Genomic DNA, 20,883 nt, shown 5'->3' with positions numbered 1-20,883 from the left:
CCACACATGAGAGAGGACTGTAAATGGCAAAACAATGCATTGAACTGACGCATAATTAAAACGCATTTGAGAGAAAAAAAAGAAAAAGAAAAAAAAGCAGCCAGCCCCAGCAGAATTATTCCAAAAGCACTGCTAAGAAATTGTGTTTACACCTAAGTAAGCATTGGCACAATCCCAAATAAACAATTTGCAACAGTTGGGGGAAAAACAAATTAAAATACACATCCGTGGGTGCTGAACAACGAATGTGTGTGAGTCGAGTGTGTACAGATTTATTTTATTATGAAAGGGCTACAATTGTATCCTTCCACTTTAATTTAAGCAACATAATTCCACCAACGATGAGAAGGTTTCTTCAGCCGTCATCTGTACAAATGTGAAGGTTTCGGACGTTTCGCCTCCTATCCAAAAGGCTTCGTCAGCGAAAAGTCTGACTGGTCGTATCGGCCCCTATTTATATATCCCTAAAGGGATATATAAATGACGGCAGATGACGGCTGAAGAAACCTTCTCATCGATGGACCACTCCTGTACGACTGAGAGCTTACACAGACATAATTCCACCAAGCAATTATAGATATTTGTGTGTTGTTGTTTTTTCGTGATTTTTTTTTGCGCTGCTACTTTATAGCTTTTTGTTAAAATATGACAGGCAAACAGTGGACAGTAGGGAATTTCAGAATTTTGTGGTGAGTTCTGCCTGCAGGTGTATTCACAAGAATAAAGAACATTGAGCAGCAGGCCATTTACATCTTCAACTTTGAAACTAGAACGCACTGTAGAAATGTAAAAATGTTAAAATTAGCTACTTGTTCACAAATTAGACTTCAGCACAAAGCAGAGAATGAAACAAACCATTTTTTTCAATGACTTGACAAGCCAACTGACATGCCTAAGTGTGATTAGTGGCTCAAGGATTGATGAGACAGCAAGTTGCCGTGAGAACTTCATGTGAATTGCAAAACGTGTTGACTATCGACACTCCATTTGTATTTTTCAGTACAGTGCTGCAGTTCAGTGCATAACGAGTTAGCGTTAGTGATTTCATTAATATTTGGCAGTTTTGTATTTTCCAACATGAATGCTCATTTAGAATTTTGCATGTGAAAAAGTTTGACTCAAGTTTTTGCGATCTTTGTACATGTATGTTCATATTGGTGGATTTAATACATACCCGTGATTCAATATTTCGGAATTCTTTGATACAAGTTAAATCATACAGGTGGCCTTACATTGATGACCGACTCCTTGCATTTGATGTGAAGTCTGTAGTTAGAAATGGCAATGACAGCCTCATCCGCATGGCCGAGATATTCCACTCCTTCCCCCTGAAGAACTGGAAAGGGGACCTATCAAGACAGCACACATATTCTATTACCACACAAAGAAAGCATCAACGCATATTAAGTAATTAGGAAAAAGAAAGGGTGTCGCTGTGCCTTTTAAACCTCTACAATCGTGTTTTAAATGGCAATGTGCAAATTGACAAGATTTGGAATTTGATTTTTTGTTTTGTTCAGAAATTACTAGCGGTGTAGCAGTTGTTGACAGGTTACCTCATTGGCCTCACGGTGCAGGGTTCGAACAGGGCTCCCAACTTCCCATGTGGATTTGCATGTTTTCCCCTTGCCTGTGTGGGTACTCCACTACCTTACCCCTCTTTCCAAAAGCATGCATGCTTAATGTAACATTCTGAGCCTCTTGTGTATTCTGGTGTCATCTATGCAGGCCACAATAAAATCTCAAGACTATCAAAGATATTTTAGAAATAAAGTTGTGACCCAAAACACAGGTCCAAAAACATCCAAAACACTCACTTGAAGTAAGGGAGTGGCCTCATATGAATTTAATGGAGGGGTACCAATAATTTTGTCCACTGATTTAGAAGGCTATTGCTTCAGAGGAACAATTTCCTGGATTGCCTTTTATGAGGAGTACAAAACTGATCACGAATATAGAGGTTAATTTACTTCAAATCTCCGGAAATATAAAATCCCAAGATGCATTATCAGTGTGCCGTCAATGTTCAACCCGACAATTTGCCTGCACCAACATGACTTCCTCTATTGACATGACATCAAGGAATGAGGGATTTCAAGCACAGTCCCGCCATCCGGCTGATGGAGAGACCGTGTTAGCTTGTCCTGCGTCAGCATGCAATGCCGAGTCACGCATGGGAAGGACCCACTGATGCAGCAGAGCAGATGGGGATTATTGCAAAATATTAGACAATGAAGATGGCTTTAACCTTGTGAACAGCTCAGTCTTAGTTAAACCACAAAGTCAATAGACAGCAGTATGTGTTTGGTTACACATTAAACCAGTTGTTTTAAAACCGACCATAAGAGCTATTGATCGAAGAAAAGTCTTCCGCTTAGTATATTAAACTGTCGCCGCACCCGCTGTTGTATCTGCACTGTCTGAGTGCACATTGGTTGGATGTATGTGGATACAGCTTAACCTGAGAATTGGAGCACATGCTGCACTAAGACCGAAAGAGCCAAATATAGTCAGTAGGGTGGCTGACACCAGCTTCTCAGATAGTCAGGCAGGCCAATATTTAATGAAAAAAATATATATTGTAAAGATAAAACATTTAAAAAACATACATATTCATGTTTGAAGGGTGTAATCATGTTGTGGTAATATAATATAATATAATATAATATAATATAATATAATATAATATAATATAATATAATATAATATAATATAATAATATGGGGGGCGGCCCGGTAGTTGAGTGGTTAGCACAACGGCTTCACAGTGCAGAGGTCGCCGGCTCGCGTCCCGGTCCGGCCTCCCTGTGTGGAGTTTGCATGCTCTCCCCGGACCCGCGTGGGTTTTCTCCGGGTCCTCCGGTTTCCCCCCCACACTCCAAAAACATGCATGGCAGGCAGATTGACAACTCCAAATTGTCCCTAGGTGTGAGTGTGAGAGTGACTGTTGTTCGTCTTTGTGTGCCCTGCGATTAGCTGGCAACTAATTCAGGGTGTCCCCCGCCTCGTGCCCGAAGACAGCTGAGAGCACCCCCCGCGACCCTAATGAGGAATAAGCGGTACGGAAAATGGATGGATAATAATATGGATATAGCTAAATGAATTAAGTATTGATTTAACAGCATCAGAAATTAGAGTGTTGGCCTCTGGTCTTTGTGCTACTCTGTAAAAGAGATCAAAAGATGTTCATGATGGTACCCTCTGCAGGACATGTTGTATAGCCCGACAGCATATACCCAGCTGCACTCCAAATGTAGATGGATGAGTCACTGAGAGCCTATGATTGCAGCAGAAGATAGCATCACATGTCCTCCACAATAATTTGGCAGCAGAAATAATTTAGGAGAGAGAGAGAGAGAGAGAGAGAGAGAGAGAGAGAGAGAGAGAGACTCATAAATAACGGTCACTTGTGAGTCGTGACTTCCGGTTGAGGGAGCTGGCCAATCAGAACATGCAAGTATGCAGACACAGTACACCGCTGCACGCATGCATGCATCACAGCTGAGAAGGCAGCGGAGTGTGCTAAACAAAATATTTAATGGGGGATTGCCTGTTTAAAAATAACTGTCAGTGAAAGTAACAGCAGGAGTGCCTTCACAGAAACAAAGACAATATGATAGCCCGTGTGCAAGGGATGAGGGTAAACCAACATGACTGGGCAGACAAATGAAATGGGACCTGTGTCAAAATGAACAAAATGAGAACAACCAGCACGTAACTGCAGAGCCTGTTGTACAGTATCCATATTCCATCTTATTTGACGTGTTAACTTTTGATCCAATGAAAGAATACTGAGTGACAAAATAAAATGGATATAAGGTACAGCATACCAGGGCCTAGGGACACAGATGGATCTGTCAAAACATGACTGCATTGGACAATCAAAAAAAGTCAATCTATGACTCCAGTATAGTAATACAAATTGTGCAGTAATGCATGCAGTCCACAAAAAAATTATCTCCTGAAATCTTAATTCAACTGGTTTCAAAATGATTCCTTTTTGGCAATTTGCTTCAGTCGCTTTCAAAATGACGAAAAAAAATAAATAAAAAATTGAATAAAACGATCAAGCACTTAGCGTGTGTTACTCTCCATATGGTTAAAGTAGAATATTTGTTTATCCTCTTCTGAAATGACCTGAGCATGGCCGACCTTACACACTGTCCATTTTGTTGTAGCTTAATCCCTATCTCCTATCTCCAAGCTGCAGCGAGTTTCTGTGTGTGTGCAACAACCACCAGCAGGCAAAACTCAGCGCATGATTTATGTGCCCTTTGAAAAAGTTAAACTGCTGACTGCACCTCATCGATTGAATAACAAGCATTGCTTTCAAATTATATGTGTGGTATTTTTTTAATGTAGCTGTGCCTTTTACTGAGCAAGTTGCTTATTCTGTAGCCACAAAAAGACATATGTCTTCTTGTGCCGGTCCCAAGATTGGATAAATACAGAGGGTTGTGTCAGGAAGGGCATCCGACATAAAAGCTTGGCCAAAACAAACATGCGAATCAAACCTCTAAAGATGGAGGACACTGATTTGCTGTGGCGACCCCTTGAAGGGAAAAGCCAAAAGGAAAAGAAGAAGATAAGAAAAAGAGAACTGTACCACTGGGAAAAAAAGCAGCACTCACGCAGGTGTGACCTATGTGGTCAACAATATGTGGAGCACACGTCGTCTTTGCAGTTTTCCATCAGCATGTAGTGACTTTAGATTGACAACAGGGGGCGACAATAACTACTCAAATACCTTTGAATTTTTGCTGCCACATGAAAGCGCAGACGTTTTCTTGGCTGCTTTTCTTGTGCAACATTTTGTAAAAGTTGACAAAAAACTCTTGAGGAAAAATTTTTGTGCAGATCCAGAAAACTGGCAGAGTAAACCACCGACTTAAATTTGTACCTTTCAATGAACCACCACATCGTCACAGTTCAGCACATCGATAAGGATTCACCCATGTGCATTTTTTTGCCCCTTTCACTTTTTTCAGGGGGTGGAGGTAGAGGTGTTGCAGACCCTTTTGGTGGTGCACTATATTTCCGGGGACCAACTCTGTACATACCCTCAACGAATTTGGCAGTGGATCCTCTGTAAACTAATCTTTCAAATTTACAACACCATAACAATTTTCCTTTCAGGAAAACTCAATCGCAGATTTCAAAATTGCAGTTATTTTACAAACGTGCACATCATCTAACATTGCTCACTTAAATCTCCAAAATGATGTTTAAAATGCTGCCTCGAAACCAGTCAACTGCCTGTTGACTCGTTTTTGTCATTACATGTTTAAATGCGCAACAATAATGACAGGTAGGTGTTCTCTGCCTTCGTCATTTACACAGAAAGCCCAACATGTAAATTAAATTAAATTAAATTAAACAAACAATATGATTTAAATGATTTGCATTAAACAAACAATATGATTTAAACGATTTGCATTCAACAAACGATATGAGTTTAACGCTATATTGGGAGAAGGATGCCAGGCAGGAGACGGAGACGAAGACCGAAGAGGAGGTTAATAGATGTTGTAAAAGTGGACATGAAGGTAGACGGTGTGAGAGAGGAAGATGCACAAAACAGGGTTACATGGAGGCAACTGATTCGCTGGGGCGACCCCTAAAGAAAGAAAATTAATTCATTCATTCATTAGTGCGTTAATGAGTGCATTCATTCATTCATGCATTCATTCATTCGTTCATTCATTCATTCTCTGAACCACTTTATCCTCACTAGGGTAGCAGGGGGTGTTGAAGACTATCCCAGCTATCTTTGGGCAGTAGGCGGGGGACACCTAGAACCAGTTGCCAGCCAATCGCAAGGCACTAACGCTCACACTCGCAACTAAGGGTAATTTGGGTTGATCAATCAGGCTGACATGCATGTTTTTGGAATGTGAAAGGAAACCAGAGGGCCCGGAGAAATATACAAGATCCACACAAGAAGGCCAGATCTGGAATTGAACCTCTGCACGGAGAAGTCGTCGTGCTAACCGCTTGTGTACCGGGGGCCCTTTATTAAATCTAATCAATCAGATCAACTGAGCTCGCCTGCAAATGGTGGATGCGCTGACTTAACAGCTGTTCTCATCAGTTGCCAGCGTTAACGGCGGATGGCTAACAGCTAGCTGCCTTGGCCCTTCGCCCAGGGTGCAACCACTCGGCCGGCGCCTGCCCCCAACAATCAGTGGACTACTTTTCATAGGCAGCCTGACAAATACTTTCCCCAAACAGCGGCATGATGTCTTGAAGTAAAGCCAAATGTCACTCATGATAGAGGTCACATCCTGAGTTTCACAACAATAAAAAAAACTAAAAAGAAAACGCTCCCTTTACAAGCATTCACCGCTCAATGAGATACAGGTTTCAGGCTGCTGCAGTAGACGCTGTGTTTTAATCCACAGGAATGTAGTTTAAAGTATTTAGCAAGTCAAGTGAACTTAAAGCTGTGTTTGTCAAGGGTTTGGCTAAACATTGTTGTTCCATTTACCTGAAGACTTTCATCCTCCTTCACCAGCTCCTTCTGGGGGAATAGATCCTTGGCCTTGATGTACTCCAGACTTGGAGGCCCCTCTTCACCCTACAAATAAACAGTTCAAATCAATGTCATCATTTACTGTAGATTGACACATTATTGGAGGGAGGAAAAAAATCATCACGACAGGGTATTTCAAAATTAAATATAAGGACAAATATCTTGCAAGATAAACAAGAACAAGAGTAGTCATTGAGCAAAGGAATGTCAGTCCAAATCAAATAAGGTTAATATATTTCCAGTGTCCATCAGGGCGCTCGACCTTTGATGTGGAATACACCCCAGGCTGAAAATTTCACAAGATGCACTGGCTGACTCACAGATGTCACGCAAGTGATTAAACATTGACCACGACAAAGCAAAAATTGAACATAAAACATAGAACCCGAAAATAAATACATAAATTGCACCTACATGTATGTACAATCCTCCTCAATAGCAATTATTGAAGAGGACTACACGTGACATTGCCAACAGCTACTGGTATCAACCATTCACAATCCAGTGCCTTGGTTGTCTGCTCTTATTTTGGGATACAATTACCTTATGATGCCATAGCCTAATGTGGCAGTCTGAGGCGTATGTTAATGCTAAAATGTGTGTAAATGGTTTTTACTCTACTAGTGGAACATGATCTTCATTATGTTGGTCTTAAACATTAAATACAAAAGACATGTCATGGTGGCAGCTAAGTCAAAAAATGAAAACATCAAGAGTCAGTGACATTGAAACCTATCTTGCCATCACTAACAGAGAACAACAAAGTCAGATGCAAGGTGCCTCGGTTTGACAAGATTAAAGAAGAGACGTCCCTACCTCCCCAACATGGAGCACAGCTGGCTCAATATACGTATATATATTTTTTGCCTCGTCACTGTTGTTAGCCTGCAACCCCCTCCCTGCCACCTTGTTCCAAGCACCAATAAAAGAACTGAATATGAGAAGAACATGTATCTGAGCAAATGTCTCTCTTCAAATATCAACGGTAAAGTTAAGAGTAGATTTAATATCTTGAGAATCTGATAACAGTGATAAATTACAACTATACTCCGGACAGAGCAGATCAGTAAAGAGATTCATGTACCAAAAACTTGAAAATCAAATAATCTGTGCAGACACAAGGTAGCAGGGTGAGATTGAGAAACAAAGGCCAGGGCTGCAACAAGAATAAGAGTCTTGTTGTCATAGCAACAGCGACTGCTTGATTTGAAATTATTTAGAGAAAAAAAATAATCTCTCCTTAATCAAAAGATTACTAAATCAGAGTTAGGTGTTGTGAGCAGATTAGAGTTCCACCATCAGATACCAATGTTACATTCTGAACGTACAATTTGCAACTGCATACTTCTAAAATACTGCTGTGTTCATAAATAAGGGAAACAAGGGTTTGGCACAGTTCCCAAGATATAAGGAGTCGTGGTCATCGAGTGCAGATGACGGGAAAAAGAAGATAGGAAAAATGAAATAGAGTACCATGTCTTGAAGACCAATCGGAAAACCATATTCTTAAGAGCCAGGCTGTGTTGCAGACTCAACAGGTCAAGGCAGAGCATGACAATTTTTTCCAAATGCACCACCCTGCCCATCCCTTCTCATGCAGAATAAATATTTTATAGATCACAGCATACTGAATGTTCTGTCCAACTAAGGTCTCACAATGTGAATTACATTTCAGACCCGAGAAAACCGGAGACCACAGTTCCAAAAAGTAGGATAAAAGAAATTAATCTTAAACAAAAGTTGAGGATCAAACTATGAAGAAAGACACAGAATTTTGTATGACCTAATTCCATTCATTCATTCATTCAATGTCACATGTGCTCATGTGGTCGTCAAGAAGCATTTTACTTGGAGTATACCCCCGACTGGACGGCAGTCATTCTGAAGGGCCAGGTAAACAAAACAACCATTCACATAATTTCGAGATCTCGGCCAGTTGAAGTAAATATTTGAACTTTGCATCTTAGAAGATTAAAGCACACACAGAAGACAAGCATGCCAGGTCTCCCCTCCATACCACCATTGAAATAACAAGGGACGTTATGCACTTTACTTCTCAAATGACAGACTGCATTGTTGTTGGATTGTAACCACTGCAATGAAAATAAATTCCTTACATTTGGCTATACTTGGATCCTTATTACATTTAGCTGACGCCCATCAGCCTATAAAACATTTTCAACAACTCAATGAAAATAGTCTCCATAGTTCTTTTTGGTCTTGAAAGCATGTTGTAAAAAACACGAATGGGGGCGTTTTATAGCAGCAATCGGACTAGAAGTGTTGCTACTGTGAGAGCAATATGCTACATCCTAATTTCACGAGAGTACAGACAGTGTTCATCCATTTAGAAGGGCACGGATATAAATTATACTGCCAGTGATGCAGAAGAAGAACTGATGACTCAGCATGAGTGGTTGCCTATATGTGACAGAGACAAAGCAATGATTTCTTTAAACAAGGCAAACGATGAAGTCTATTAATTAAAACAAAGGTATAGCCATTAGTCTGGATTAATGTTGAGCACCAGCGATTACGATTGTTCCACAAAGGGATCACACATCGCAATCCGACAACCAGAACTCTTTTTTTTTTCTTTGTTGCATAGTAAATTTAGTAAATTGGCAAAATTTGTCTTCTTTCTGTAGCAGAAAGATGGTGGCGAAACATGGGCTCTAACTCCTACAAGGTCGTTTCTCAAAATGCAATATAAATGACCAACTACTATGCTTGTTTTAAAGAAATGCATGCTGAAGTGAAAACATACTTTCTTTTCATATTGTTGAAAGTAAAGGTTTTTGAATGAGTGAATGAACAATAAAAATAAATTAAAAACATTTTACACAGTCTCTTTCAAACTTTTCCTCTACAGTATTTTATTTTTACTTTAATGAAGCAACAGTTTGACTTGGCAGCAAATTAACGTTACATCATATTCTAATGAACTCTTTTGAAATTAAAATGACTTTTCAGTCATTACAAGTGCCAATTTATGGAAAAATGCATGTGAATGAGCATGGCAAAGTCAGTTTTTAATTGGACAGTGACAAAAAGTGACTGTATTATATATACATTTATAAGAGTATATTTTTAAGATTTCCCAGGTATTGTCATAACAGGTCCGTGTCATGCATTCATTTAAAAACACATAGGACCGAGAAGGAGAGGACCACTGAGTTACCCTAACCCAGGGGTGTCAAAGTTATTTTTTTTTGTCGCGGGCCACATTGTAGTTATGGTTTCTTCTCGAGGGCCATTATGAATTTGGGGAAGCCATTACAATGTTTAATCCCCTCCACATATTACATATAGAGCGCACAACAAATTAATTAATAACTAGTTTTCAAATCTAAAGTCAAGATTAATGACTGTTATTGTGGTTGACATCCAAAAATATGACATTGTGGTTAGTATTTTAATGTTAGCAAGCATCATGGAATTTCACAAGTTTGATTTGCTTTCGCGGGCCGAAAAAAATGATGTGGCGGGACGGATTTTGCCCCCGGGACTTGACTTTGACACATGTACACTAACCTAACTCTTATTAACCAGCCTTAGTCATGCCTCATGCAATAGTGAGTAGCGTGGAGGTGACGCCTTGCGACGAGAGCTTCTTCCCCTTGTGGGAGCAGAGCCCAGAATGTTGGGAAATAAAGCAACTCGAAAAGACAATAAAACATAATCACTCGTGGAGACAGTTGTACATTGTACTTATTGCTAACAGCTGCACTGACAAATTGTGATGTCACATCTTGGCAAAACCAATAACGGCCTGGTCACATTTTGAAAAATAGGCAAATGTGATGGTTAGACAGGCACTCCAAGGACAAGTTCCCCTCCCCCCTCTAAAATTGAAAATAAAACACATTGATGCTTTTTGTAGTAAGTATAAGATAAAGAATCAAAAAAAAACTTGAAGTCACACAAAACAAATAGCCAGGGACTAACTAGCAGTGCAACAGACAATTAAACGCCACATAGGTGCAAGAGTCTTGTTCAGAATCAGAAAGCCTTTAATAGTTCCACAATGGGGACATTTACAAAAATAAACAACATAGTACAATGGAAAGTCATTTAAAAAGGGTTAGGAGCTGCTGTAGAGGCAACTGCACAGGGGGCGCCATGATGCCATACACCGAAAAAAAATACGTTTGTCTAATGTACTTTATTTAATTGTAACAATAACGTTCACAAATTAAAGTAACCTGGATCCATATATTTTTAAGTAGATGGAGAATCTATTAAAAAAGGTTTGAAGCAGAGTACAATCAACTTGTAAACTGTACACGAATGCAGATAATCTTAATTTGTGCAACCACTGAAAATAAAATTCAATAATTTCAACACACATTTATTTTCAATGTAAAAAGCTAAGGATCTTTATCACCATCAGGACCGAAGATGGAAACACAGGGAACCATCTGTATAGGTTGCTACATCCTGACACTCGAAACTCTTGTTTTGTACTGCAGCAAAAGTACACGGGGACCCTGGCTGAAAACTCTACCCTTTTGATCGAAACAACACACATTTTAACCACTGGCCTTCCCTTCTGACAACCAATCAGGATTAACAGGGCAGACAGCTCAAAACCCCCACACATAGAAAGTTGAAGCATGAAAACTTTTAATAAAATAAGGTTTTTAATCATCACCTTTTCATGACAATTTTGACACTTGTAGATGGAGTCTGTCATGGTTACTCAATAACTGCAGCGCTCACGTGTATCGAGGAACATCAACCCCCCCCCCCCCCAATTCTATCAGTGATTGGCAGGCAGGCCACTAGCAAGTTAGGGTGAGGTGAGCGTTGAGAAAAAATATATAAAAAGCAAAGTATTTTATTAAAAATGTGATGAACAAATAAATGCCTATGGACTTACAAAGCAACTGAGCATGGAGCAGGATGCTCTTCCTGCAACGCTCATGTCGAGGTGACGTGGTGCTGTGCTGGGATGACACGCAACCTATGGAGGAGCAGCACGACCGTTGCACGAGGAGCCGGCACCATCATTCCTCTTCCCAAGCGGATCCTCTTTACTCGTCTTCCACCACAAATCCCTCCACTTACTTTTCTGTCAGTCCCCTCCTCACCTAATTTACCACTTATCCAAGACTACGCACCAGTCTTAAATCAGGGCTTCATCATACCACACCACACACCCCTATATCCATGTGACAAGATGGGCCCTTTTGTAAAAGGGTTGAAAGAGTGGCACAATGGTCCGTAAAGATACAAAAAGAAAAAAGGGTAGAAGTCCACTGGATCAGCAGCGCTGAGGGGAAAGCGAAAGCATTGAGATAACTGCAGATAGATGCGCTCCGTGCTGTAGTAAGTGTAAGGAGGAGGGGGAAGAAATTGAGGCGCGAGAGAGATGGTAAGGCAGAACGAGATGCCAGCCAAGCTCCGCCCTTTGCATTCGAATCAACATCCTTCTCTCATATTCACACGCTCACATTTCTCCTCTAGTCTCCCTCTCATCTCTTTACTCCTCCCCCACTCTCTCCTTGTTCACCCTTCACCGACATCTCATAAATATGCCGCTCCCTCAGCAACAAAGCAAGGTACAGCGCACACTAGCGCCGGCGCACAGAAGCACGCTCATGTGCATACGCCATTCGACACACTGACTTGATAATGAAGCATACAGCTGTTAGTCGAAGCAGTGCGTCACAAAAAAGAAGACAAAAGCCCACCCTCATAAATTGATCCCTCTGGTTGGACAACCTGATATCATTTGATAGCATGTGATTTGGGAGGCGGCAAAGGAACAAAAAAAAATGCATTGCAGTGGATATGAAGGGGAGGGGTTGGTGTGGAAAGTGACTATGCGGAGAACTCCAGTGACACAGCATTCTCCAAACACCTCATCTTGCTGTCCCTTTGCTAACGAAGAATTGTGGCTGACAAGGAGTCTATTGCATTCAGCCACAGCATATTCCTGTTCGGAAGGTCATAATATTTCAATAGCACACAGGGGGAGACCCGCATCATCAGTCACTGGCAGTCGTGACATCTACGCGCCATCAATTGTATGACCCGACATTATTTAACACACAGGACATATGCACCATCATACATGTATTATATTGTTTGCACAAAATGTGTACAGGACAGGCAAAATGGGATAGCTTTGCTGTTGTCAACACAAATATTAAATTAAGCTTTAAAGGACAATCGACGTCTCCGGACAAGTTGCGTCCATAATTTGTAGAATGGCTTCAAATGATTTCTACTGAGCGTATTTTAATCAGATTCCACCACATATAGCTATATTTAAGTTTTAAGACTCGCGCTGAATATTCAGGAAGGCTTGTTTTTGAGTTGGTGACGAGTCCGTACGTGACGTCACTAAAGGAACGCCCCTGACCAAAAAAAAAAAAAAACGCATTGTAGCGGTCCTTCCATCACGTCAATGTATTTTGCTGTACTTGTTTGGTCTGGGGACCTCATGTTGCACCCAAAAGCCACCAGAAGAGGGCGTCCAAGCTCCATATAAGGAATTTATCAGCCTGTGGAAACGGAGCTGGCCACAAGAGGTCGCCATTTTGTGCCTCTTTTTCTGTGAGACATTTCCCCTCAATGTTGCCTCATAATGGCACGGAATAAATTCTTTAATCGATTGCAAACATGTATGCTTTCCTCTTCAGAACTATTTGAATCATATTCATAACTGGATGTGTAACAAGAAAGCATATTCTCCGAATCTGAAGACATTGTTTTGATTCTCCAGCAATGGAAGGCGTCTTGGCGTGATGTCACGAACTGGGGGCGGGACTTTCTGAAAATGCCCAATTCGCAGCTCAATTTTTTTGCAGATTTTGGACACTAAGTCATTTTTATTGGTGTTTTGCATTTGACTAAAAATATCATACTGCGTGTTTTGGGTATTTTAGATGCTATAAAACGGTTTTCTGATGTCAGTTAAGAAACAAAAAAGTGACGTCGGTTGTCCTTTAACTCAGCCGATGTTTTGCACTTAGGTAGGTAGCAGGAGGAAAATGATATTTCAGTCGAGTGCTCCCAGTTAAGAATATGTGAAACAACATCCATAGTCACTGGATATGGTCAGATCATACGCTGCCCAAAACACAAGACTTTTCCTCAGGCCAAGATTGTTCATTCTAATATAATGCATGCTAACAACCCTCAGAAACAAAATGAGACATGATTTTCTGTTTTCCACATGTACTGTATATCTAAAAGTTAGGCGGCTCTATTTTGAAGGCAATTATCTTTGCAGGATCGTCTATCCAGGGAACCATCCAGTTTTTTTGCTATCCTACTCTTCCTCAGGGTGAACTGGAGCCTATTTCAACTGATTGATAGGCGGGGCACATCCTCAACTGTTCATCAGCCAATCATAGGGCACATAAAGATAAATCCGGTGAGAAAGTGAATAGCAAATTTGTTCTCCCGTTTTCCATGTCTGAGTTTCGGAAAGCAGGACAGCTTTCTGGATTAGGTTTTGGCACCGCCATCGACTACTGTCATGTATCTGAAGGCCCCTCTGCAAAACATTTACAATATAAAGCCACAATACGTAACTTTTTCCCATAAATTAGGTTGGCTGCGACAATAATTGCCGAACCTGTCAGACGCAAAGAGCTGCAATGACCTTAATATGATCAAAATTGTAGTCGAGTATTCAAGGACAAAAATACAGGATGTTAGCGTCATTAACTGGAAGGACAATTCCTGGTAACATATTACCTCTACCAAGAAAGTTTTGCTGGGGCGCATTGCCTGTCAGTTTGATTCCACGAAAACTAATCAAACGGTCCTATTAGTTTGTAGAAGACCGATAATTACCGGTAAGTATGGGTGGACAAAAACATATAGCACATACAGGCGACTCATGTAGGCCGGCAAAACAAACTCCCATCAACAGTAGCCTGTCCTATGAAGCGGTTAGGGATAGCATTACCGTACAGCACATTATAACTCTCGAGGCAGAACAAAGGAACATCATTGTCCTAGCTTCCCTTCTGGCAATTTACAATACGGCAGCACGAGTGGAAAACAATCTGAACTCAATACTTCCTTGATTGTTTCGGTGAGAACGCTGAGAGCAATTAATCGCTGCTTCACAAAACGGGATTAAAAGGATCCTATTACCAAATGGAGCAAAATGCCATCTAATCCCACCTGAAAGAACACGACCCAAGACAATTGAGAAGGGAAATTATCATAATTAGTGACACTAAAGTGGTTTGTAGATCTTACACTGTTTATGTTTGATCTAGAATATATAAAAGAAGGCTTCCAAAATTGTTTTCCAATTCCCAAACCCACTTGAAGTGCACACTACGAATGTATAGGATGGTGTAGCATTCCGTTTGAGAACTATTGAAAACTGGATGTCAGGAAAGGTCTCACCCCGGACACACTAAAGTCCATGCTCCCTCATTTACATGCCCGGGCGGACACATTATTTGCCAATCAGCCGCGCCGTCAATTAAACCAACTGCTTGATTGTGTGCCCCATCAAAGCAAAGCGCTGGGCGGCCCGCCACGTTTGCATTCTCTCCATTCAGTTGACCGGAACTTTGGGACACATATTCTCCTCTCATACCTCCCCGTTTTGCATTGGATAAAAGCTATGCCTATGAGTCTTTTTAAATAATTTGTGCCTCATCTGGCTACCATTAGCTCTCACTTGACGCACTGCCTGAGAAAGAGGGCAAGGACATTGGCTTTATCTTTTGATGATGCTTTTCCTTTCAAAGAGGAAATTGGGAACATGTACTCAAAATCATACGTATTTAATCATCCCTACTGAAAGTAGTTTTTCACTTTTGTTTTCTTACTGTGACCCTTGAATCCTTCCATATTTGCTACTGCCGGTGGTGAATTAACAAATATTACGGGAAACATATTTGCAATGGAAGTACTGCAACGAGGTGCCTCGCATATGACAAGGAATATGATTATTTTTCTTAGTTTTTTCAATCATCAAGAACAGGGGTGTCAAGCTCATTTTTGCCACATTGTAATTACAGTTTCCAGGGCCGTTATGAATTTGGGGAAACCATTAGTTTCATGTCCTACACATATGTAAGACCAGATTCAGAAAGCCTTGTGGGACTATTAAAGGCTTTCTGATTCTGATATTACATACAAAACACACAACAAATTAATGAATAACTATTTTTTAAAATCTAAAGTCCAAAATAATGCTATTGTGGTTTATATTCGACAATTTGAAATTTTGGTTCGGACTATAGCAAGCATCATGGAACTTGACATGCTTGATTTGCTGGCTAGCTTTCTATATATTTGTCTTACTATTCTATTTGAGTTACTACCGGGTTGAGTGAACGCTGGCGCGTGTGGCTGCCGCTGCTCACCCACAGAAAAATTGATCCTGTGACTGTAAAGTGACCTTGAGAGTTTTGAAAGGCACATATAAATGAAATGTATTATTATTACTATTATTATTATTATTATTATTATTATTATTATTATTTTGCAGGCCGAATAAAATGATGTGACTGCCACAATTCACATAAAGACATGATGCCAACATCTGTCTGCCCACTCACAAGAGATTGGAATACACATTTATTTGTCCATTCGTTTAAGATGTTGAGAACATCTGTCTGTCCATTCGTATAATTGCATTTATGTGATTGGTTGGCAATCAGCTCAGGATCTACCAACTGCTCGAAGACAGCTGGGATAGGTTGTGAATATTGTGCGACTTCAATGAGCGCTCCGCTGAACCGACTGAGGTCATGTCGACACGCTGCCTAAATAGAGGAAAGGCTGAAATGGAAATGTGCATTGAAAGAAAAAAAAGACAATCTCGCCAAGAGTACAGCCTGTTGCTGAATATATTACAACACAGTTAATTTTGTTTGGGCATGTGAAAGTTGAGTGCCACTCACTTCCTGTTTGAGGGCAGCGCGTCCCGGAATTTTTTTTCCATGTGCGGAATAAACACAGGGAAGTAGAAGAAGCATTTGGAACAAACAACCGCACCACCCTCCTCATTGGCTTACCATGCTGAAGACCGTAGGCGTGGGTGCTCCTTGTTCCGCCCTCTCCGCCAGTCTACTGGGCTTGGTCTTGCCACTGACAAGTCCTGCCAACATGGAAAAAAATAAATACACTTTATGATACAGTGGGTGTATGCTGTGCATGGGTGGCTGAGGAGTGTGCATGTGATTGCAAGGAGGCTACATTGAGAAAGGGCTTCAAGAACAGCATGCAGAATCAAATTTGGCACTAAAATCAAATAATTTACAACACATTAAAGGGTTAATAGGACTGCTGGAAACTAAAAGCTGTCATTAGAGAGGAGAGCGAGTTCACCTCAAGAGAGAACATCGAGTACGGCAGAGAAATGTGCAGGTTAATGCATGTTAAGGTCTGGAGCCAAGGGATTAAAAATTCCACCTTACAATTCCACACCCAACACACAGATTGGTGCCCTGATCTGGATGTCTTCATTCGAATGACAACTTGCTCCAGCAAATCACTTGAATAAATGGATATTGATTATAATCAATTGGAATGGCGACACTGACCTCGAAACAGAGGTGTGTGGGCAATCTGATCAAAGTTAACAAGATTAAACTGTTCATTGAAACCTATTTAAGTAAATAAATTAAGAATTTGATGACAATTTCCTCTGAAAAAATAGTATTGAACCACCTTCGTGGATTTTTACAACACATTCAAATAGATGCACCGCAGACAACAATGACATCACAGAAGGCGTCAACACATCACCTCAGCACATCTCACAAGAGTTCAGCTCAGTGAGCTATTAAGGCTGAAACGAATAAAATTGGACTTCTACAAATCAGAATTTGACCGCCATTTTGATAGTTTGTTAGCTATCCTTCTGGTGCAACTGCTGGCCATCATCATTCAAATTCCCTGGTGCTTTCTCCTATCTTTGTGACTGCTTTATTTCCTGTATATTATAGTCGTCCATGTCAAGCGCGTAGTTACAGCTTCAACTGTTGTTAAAGCGCTATATAAATCAAAATGTATTTTATTGTATAAAAGTGGATCAAAATCTGCTGTGTTCCAGGTCTGCCAGCCGAGTCCAGTGTACAGACGTTCCCCAATTTACGAACGCGTTCGTTTGTGAGGTGGATTTGTTCGTAAGTTGCCTTAGTGCTATAATTTTTATGGAATGTATGTTTAAGTCAAAAACTTAAATGGGAAGTATCGAACACAGACACTAACAGTCGTAAAATCAATTCAAACCTACTGTAGTAGGAAGACGTGTATCCTTCTGTCTTCAGTAAGCCATTACTGAAGCTGTTGGCACGTAATTACAGAATTACATGGTAGTAGCCATTACCTTTTGTCATGCATGGCCTCCTCAAAAGCTATATGTCCTCCATCTTCAAACATTCAACTTTTGGCACTTGCAGTGTAAAACCAGCCATTGGTGCAGGCTTCTCAACAAGGGTCAAGTTGGTTACAATGATGACCAACAGAAACTCAATGCAGCTCTGCTTATCTTGCACACAGCCATCTATGTTTAAAAACACTGGGACTGAAGTGTAATTTTTTTTCCAAAAAGAAGCCGATTGACTTGTTAGTTTTATGTCACTCTATACTATTATACTATACTATAATAGATTAAACTATGTAAATGTCCCGTTTAGATTTAGCACACATGAGTTTTAAATGTTAACAGTGGCTTGATTTTTTTTCCCCTTAATACGTGACCGTAAGAATCATTTACTTTTTTGAAGGATTTTACGTTGGAAAGGTTGATTATACCAAGTCCCAATAGTCCAAAGTTTGGCAGTGCATTGAACTGAACAGATCAGTTGACCAGAATATAACATAACTCACAAATAGTCAGACATAACATTCACACTGTTTAGTGTATTGTGCCTTGACCTCGATGGTGTGTGGAAGACACATGCCGAGCACAAGGACAACTTTAAACCCGACATTTTTGAGAGTACAGAGCTTACGACTCACTTCCCTATGCTTGCCCTCAGACACACCCCCTTCTACACACGGCGCTACGGAGAGGAAAAAAAATAAACTGCTTCACCAACATATCAAAACTCAGCATAAATATCTTACCCTCGACAAAGAGCAAAATCCTTCTGTCCAAAGAGTGTTTGCAGAAAAGTTTGACAACTTAATTGTTTGAATTAAAATCTCAATGCCTATCAAAGTAGCAGTCGCTGCAGTCTCTGAAATACACGCATGCACACACTCACGCACACGCAGAAACACACACACACACTGGGTGTAATACAGGCCATGACACACCTCCCTGTCTCTCTCTCCCTCCGTCTCCTTGTGTCTCATACTTACTTTGGCTTCCCTCCCACACTTTCAGGGCCAGATTTGCCAATGTAACTGAGGCAATACTGCTGGGCATTCAACTCACCTCCATTTATATCTCAATAATCAACAGGAAATGCCTCTTTTGTAAGCAAAGTATCATATGCAGTCAAGCAGAAACATTAGTTCACATTATTACAATTTAAAAACCAACAATGCACCATGTGTGGTCATGTTAGTCATTTCGTCATTCCATCATTCAAATTGTGATTCCCCCCTCCACACACATAGGAATATAGCTGGATTGGATTGCATTTGCCTTTATTAGTCTCACAGTGGAGACATTTACATTTCACAGCAGCAATACGAAATTAGTAAATTAAATACATAATTGTTTTCTAAAATAACATTTCCTGAATATGAAATTGACTGAGGAAAAGTGTATTTGTTCCATCTTAACGACATAAATCAATTTTTTTAATTCAATAAAATATTGTTTTCGCAGTTCCCCAATCTTTTTTCAGCCAAGGCTATTAAGTCAGTTTAGAAAAAAAAATCACGACACAACGCTAAGCAAAACGAGAAATTTCACGACACAACACTAAGCAAAACGATTCATAAAACAAGATGGATATCCGGGTTAATTATGCAGCATCTGCCATTTAGTTCAGTGAATATCATACTGTGAAAGTTGTGGAAATGTCTTCCTTATTCATTTTTCACACCACTATACCTGATAATTGCAGTAAATTCCGTTATACGTTCACGTCACTGACCAGGTGCCTCTCACCACAGATTCCTCAAACAACAGGTGTGAACGTGTAAAAACGATGCGAAGTTATGGACTTGTCAAGAGAAAGTGAAACCGTTTTTGTAGTATAGGCGGACAGCTGACCCGCCTATACTGCAAGAAAAGACGATTAGTGTACAAAGCAAAAGTAAATGACTGAGGTGAAATGTTTGCAAACGTTAGCATATCAAGCTAGTTACCGGCCCCGAGTACGAGTTAACTGGGAATGTAGATTTTGATACACGCGTAAATTTCAAAGCTGCTATTTATTCAACTCTCCCAACACATGCATGAAAAGCTGCACAAATGACACGTGTCTAAAGTTGATGGTCAATTGACTTATTTTAAAAGTTAAATCAAGTTACTCACTCTAACAGAATCAGCTGACACGACGGTGACTCAGTAGACTACCCAACTTCCGCATTCTTGTGCGATGACAAAACACATTAGCCAACCATGAGAGGGAGAACTAGGTCGTTTTGCCCAATTGCGATGCAAGATTTACGCTGGCCAATTATAATCGACAATACTGAACAATCAGCTCATACACACCCACATCAAAGCCAATCACGTGTCAACAGATGCAGGATATCCACCAATAAAAAATCACAGCGCGGCAGACTCCCTTGTCCACCGTACACTACACTGTAACTCAAGCGTGGCACGCGCACGACAAAACAGTACATGATGTCCAAAACGTACTCATGTGTGAAATTCAAGTTTAAATCAAATTTAATAAGCCCACTTTGCACACAAATGGTTTATAATTCTTGTCAGAATTTCATGTTAGCGCGATAAATAATACCGGATATGCAGAAACTATGTCACATAAAAATTGCCAATGTTATCATCGAAGTGTGATAAGCGTGTTCTTATCCTTCTTGACGCGGTGTATCTGGGCATTGACTAGCATTTGGGGTAATGGTTAACAAAAAAATGTATCTATATAGTTGCGATAAAAAGTAACAGAAAAAAATGTCACGCTTCCTCATTTCAGATAAGTGTATACCCAATACTGAGTGTATACCCAATACTGAGGTGGATAAAATTGTGATACATTACGTCTGTCATGCCACATGATGCGTTATTTTTGTTATTTACAGAAGGGAACTGTCCTAGAATGCCAACCGGTACAAGCCCAGAGCCACAAGACGCTTCACGCCAACAAACTAGTTTGAGTTCACTCAGTAACATTTTTTTATCCGAAAAAATACAGCTGAGTTGAGAGTTGAGTTGACTTCTGATTTTAAAACTAGTTATTCATCCATTTGTTGTGCACCGTGTATGTCAGA

The 20,883-nt window shown here is 40.3% G+C and overlaps 1 protein-coding gene across 3 annotated transcripts in view; it reads right to left on the bottom strand.

Moving 5' to 3' along the window:
- Nucleotides 1-20,011, bottom strand: part of mtmr4 (myotubularin related protein 4) — a 38,073-nt gene extending 18,062 nt beyond the window's left edge. Inside the window, exons 1-4 of one of the 3 annotated variants that reach the window (XM_089017188.1) lie at nucleotides 19,961-20,011; nucleotides 16,536-16,618; nucleotides 6,487-6,576; nucleotides 1,233-1,349 (exon numbers count right to left, since the gene is read on the bottom strand). In XM_089017188.1, coding sequence (XP_088873314.1) covers nucleotides 1,233-1,349; nucleotides 6,487-6,576; nucleotides 16,536-16,538 — 210 coding nt within the window. In that variant the 5' untranslated portion in view covers nucleotides 16,539-16,618; nucleotides 19,961-20,011. Of the gene's footprint in view, nucleotides 1-1,232; nucleotides 1,350-6,486; nucleotides 6,577-11,413; nucleotides 12,005-16,535; nucleotides 16,619-18,594; nucleotides 18,741-19,960 lie in introns of those variants that run through there. The other 2 variants (XM_089017189.1, XM_089017187.1) reach the window with 2 other exon arrangements.
- Between the last annotated feature and the right edge of the window lie 872 nt (nucleotides 20,012-20,883).

This window comes from Hippocampus bargibanti, linkage group LG16 (genome assembly GCF_051943395.1).
Source record: "Hippocampus bargibanti isolate YZ-2025 linkage group LG16, ASM5194339v1, whole genome shotgun sequence".
In the NCBI taxonomy this organism is placed as follows: domain Eukaryota; kingdom Metazoa; phylum Chordata; class Actinopteri; order Syngnathiformes; family Syngnathidae; genus Hippocampus; species Hippocampus bargibanti.
This window is presented reverse-complemented; position numbering and strand designations above follow the sequence as displayed.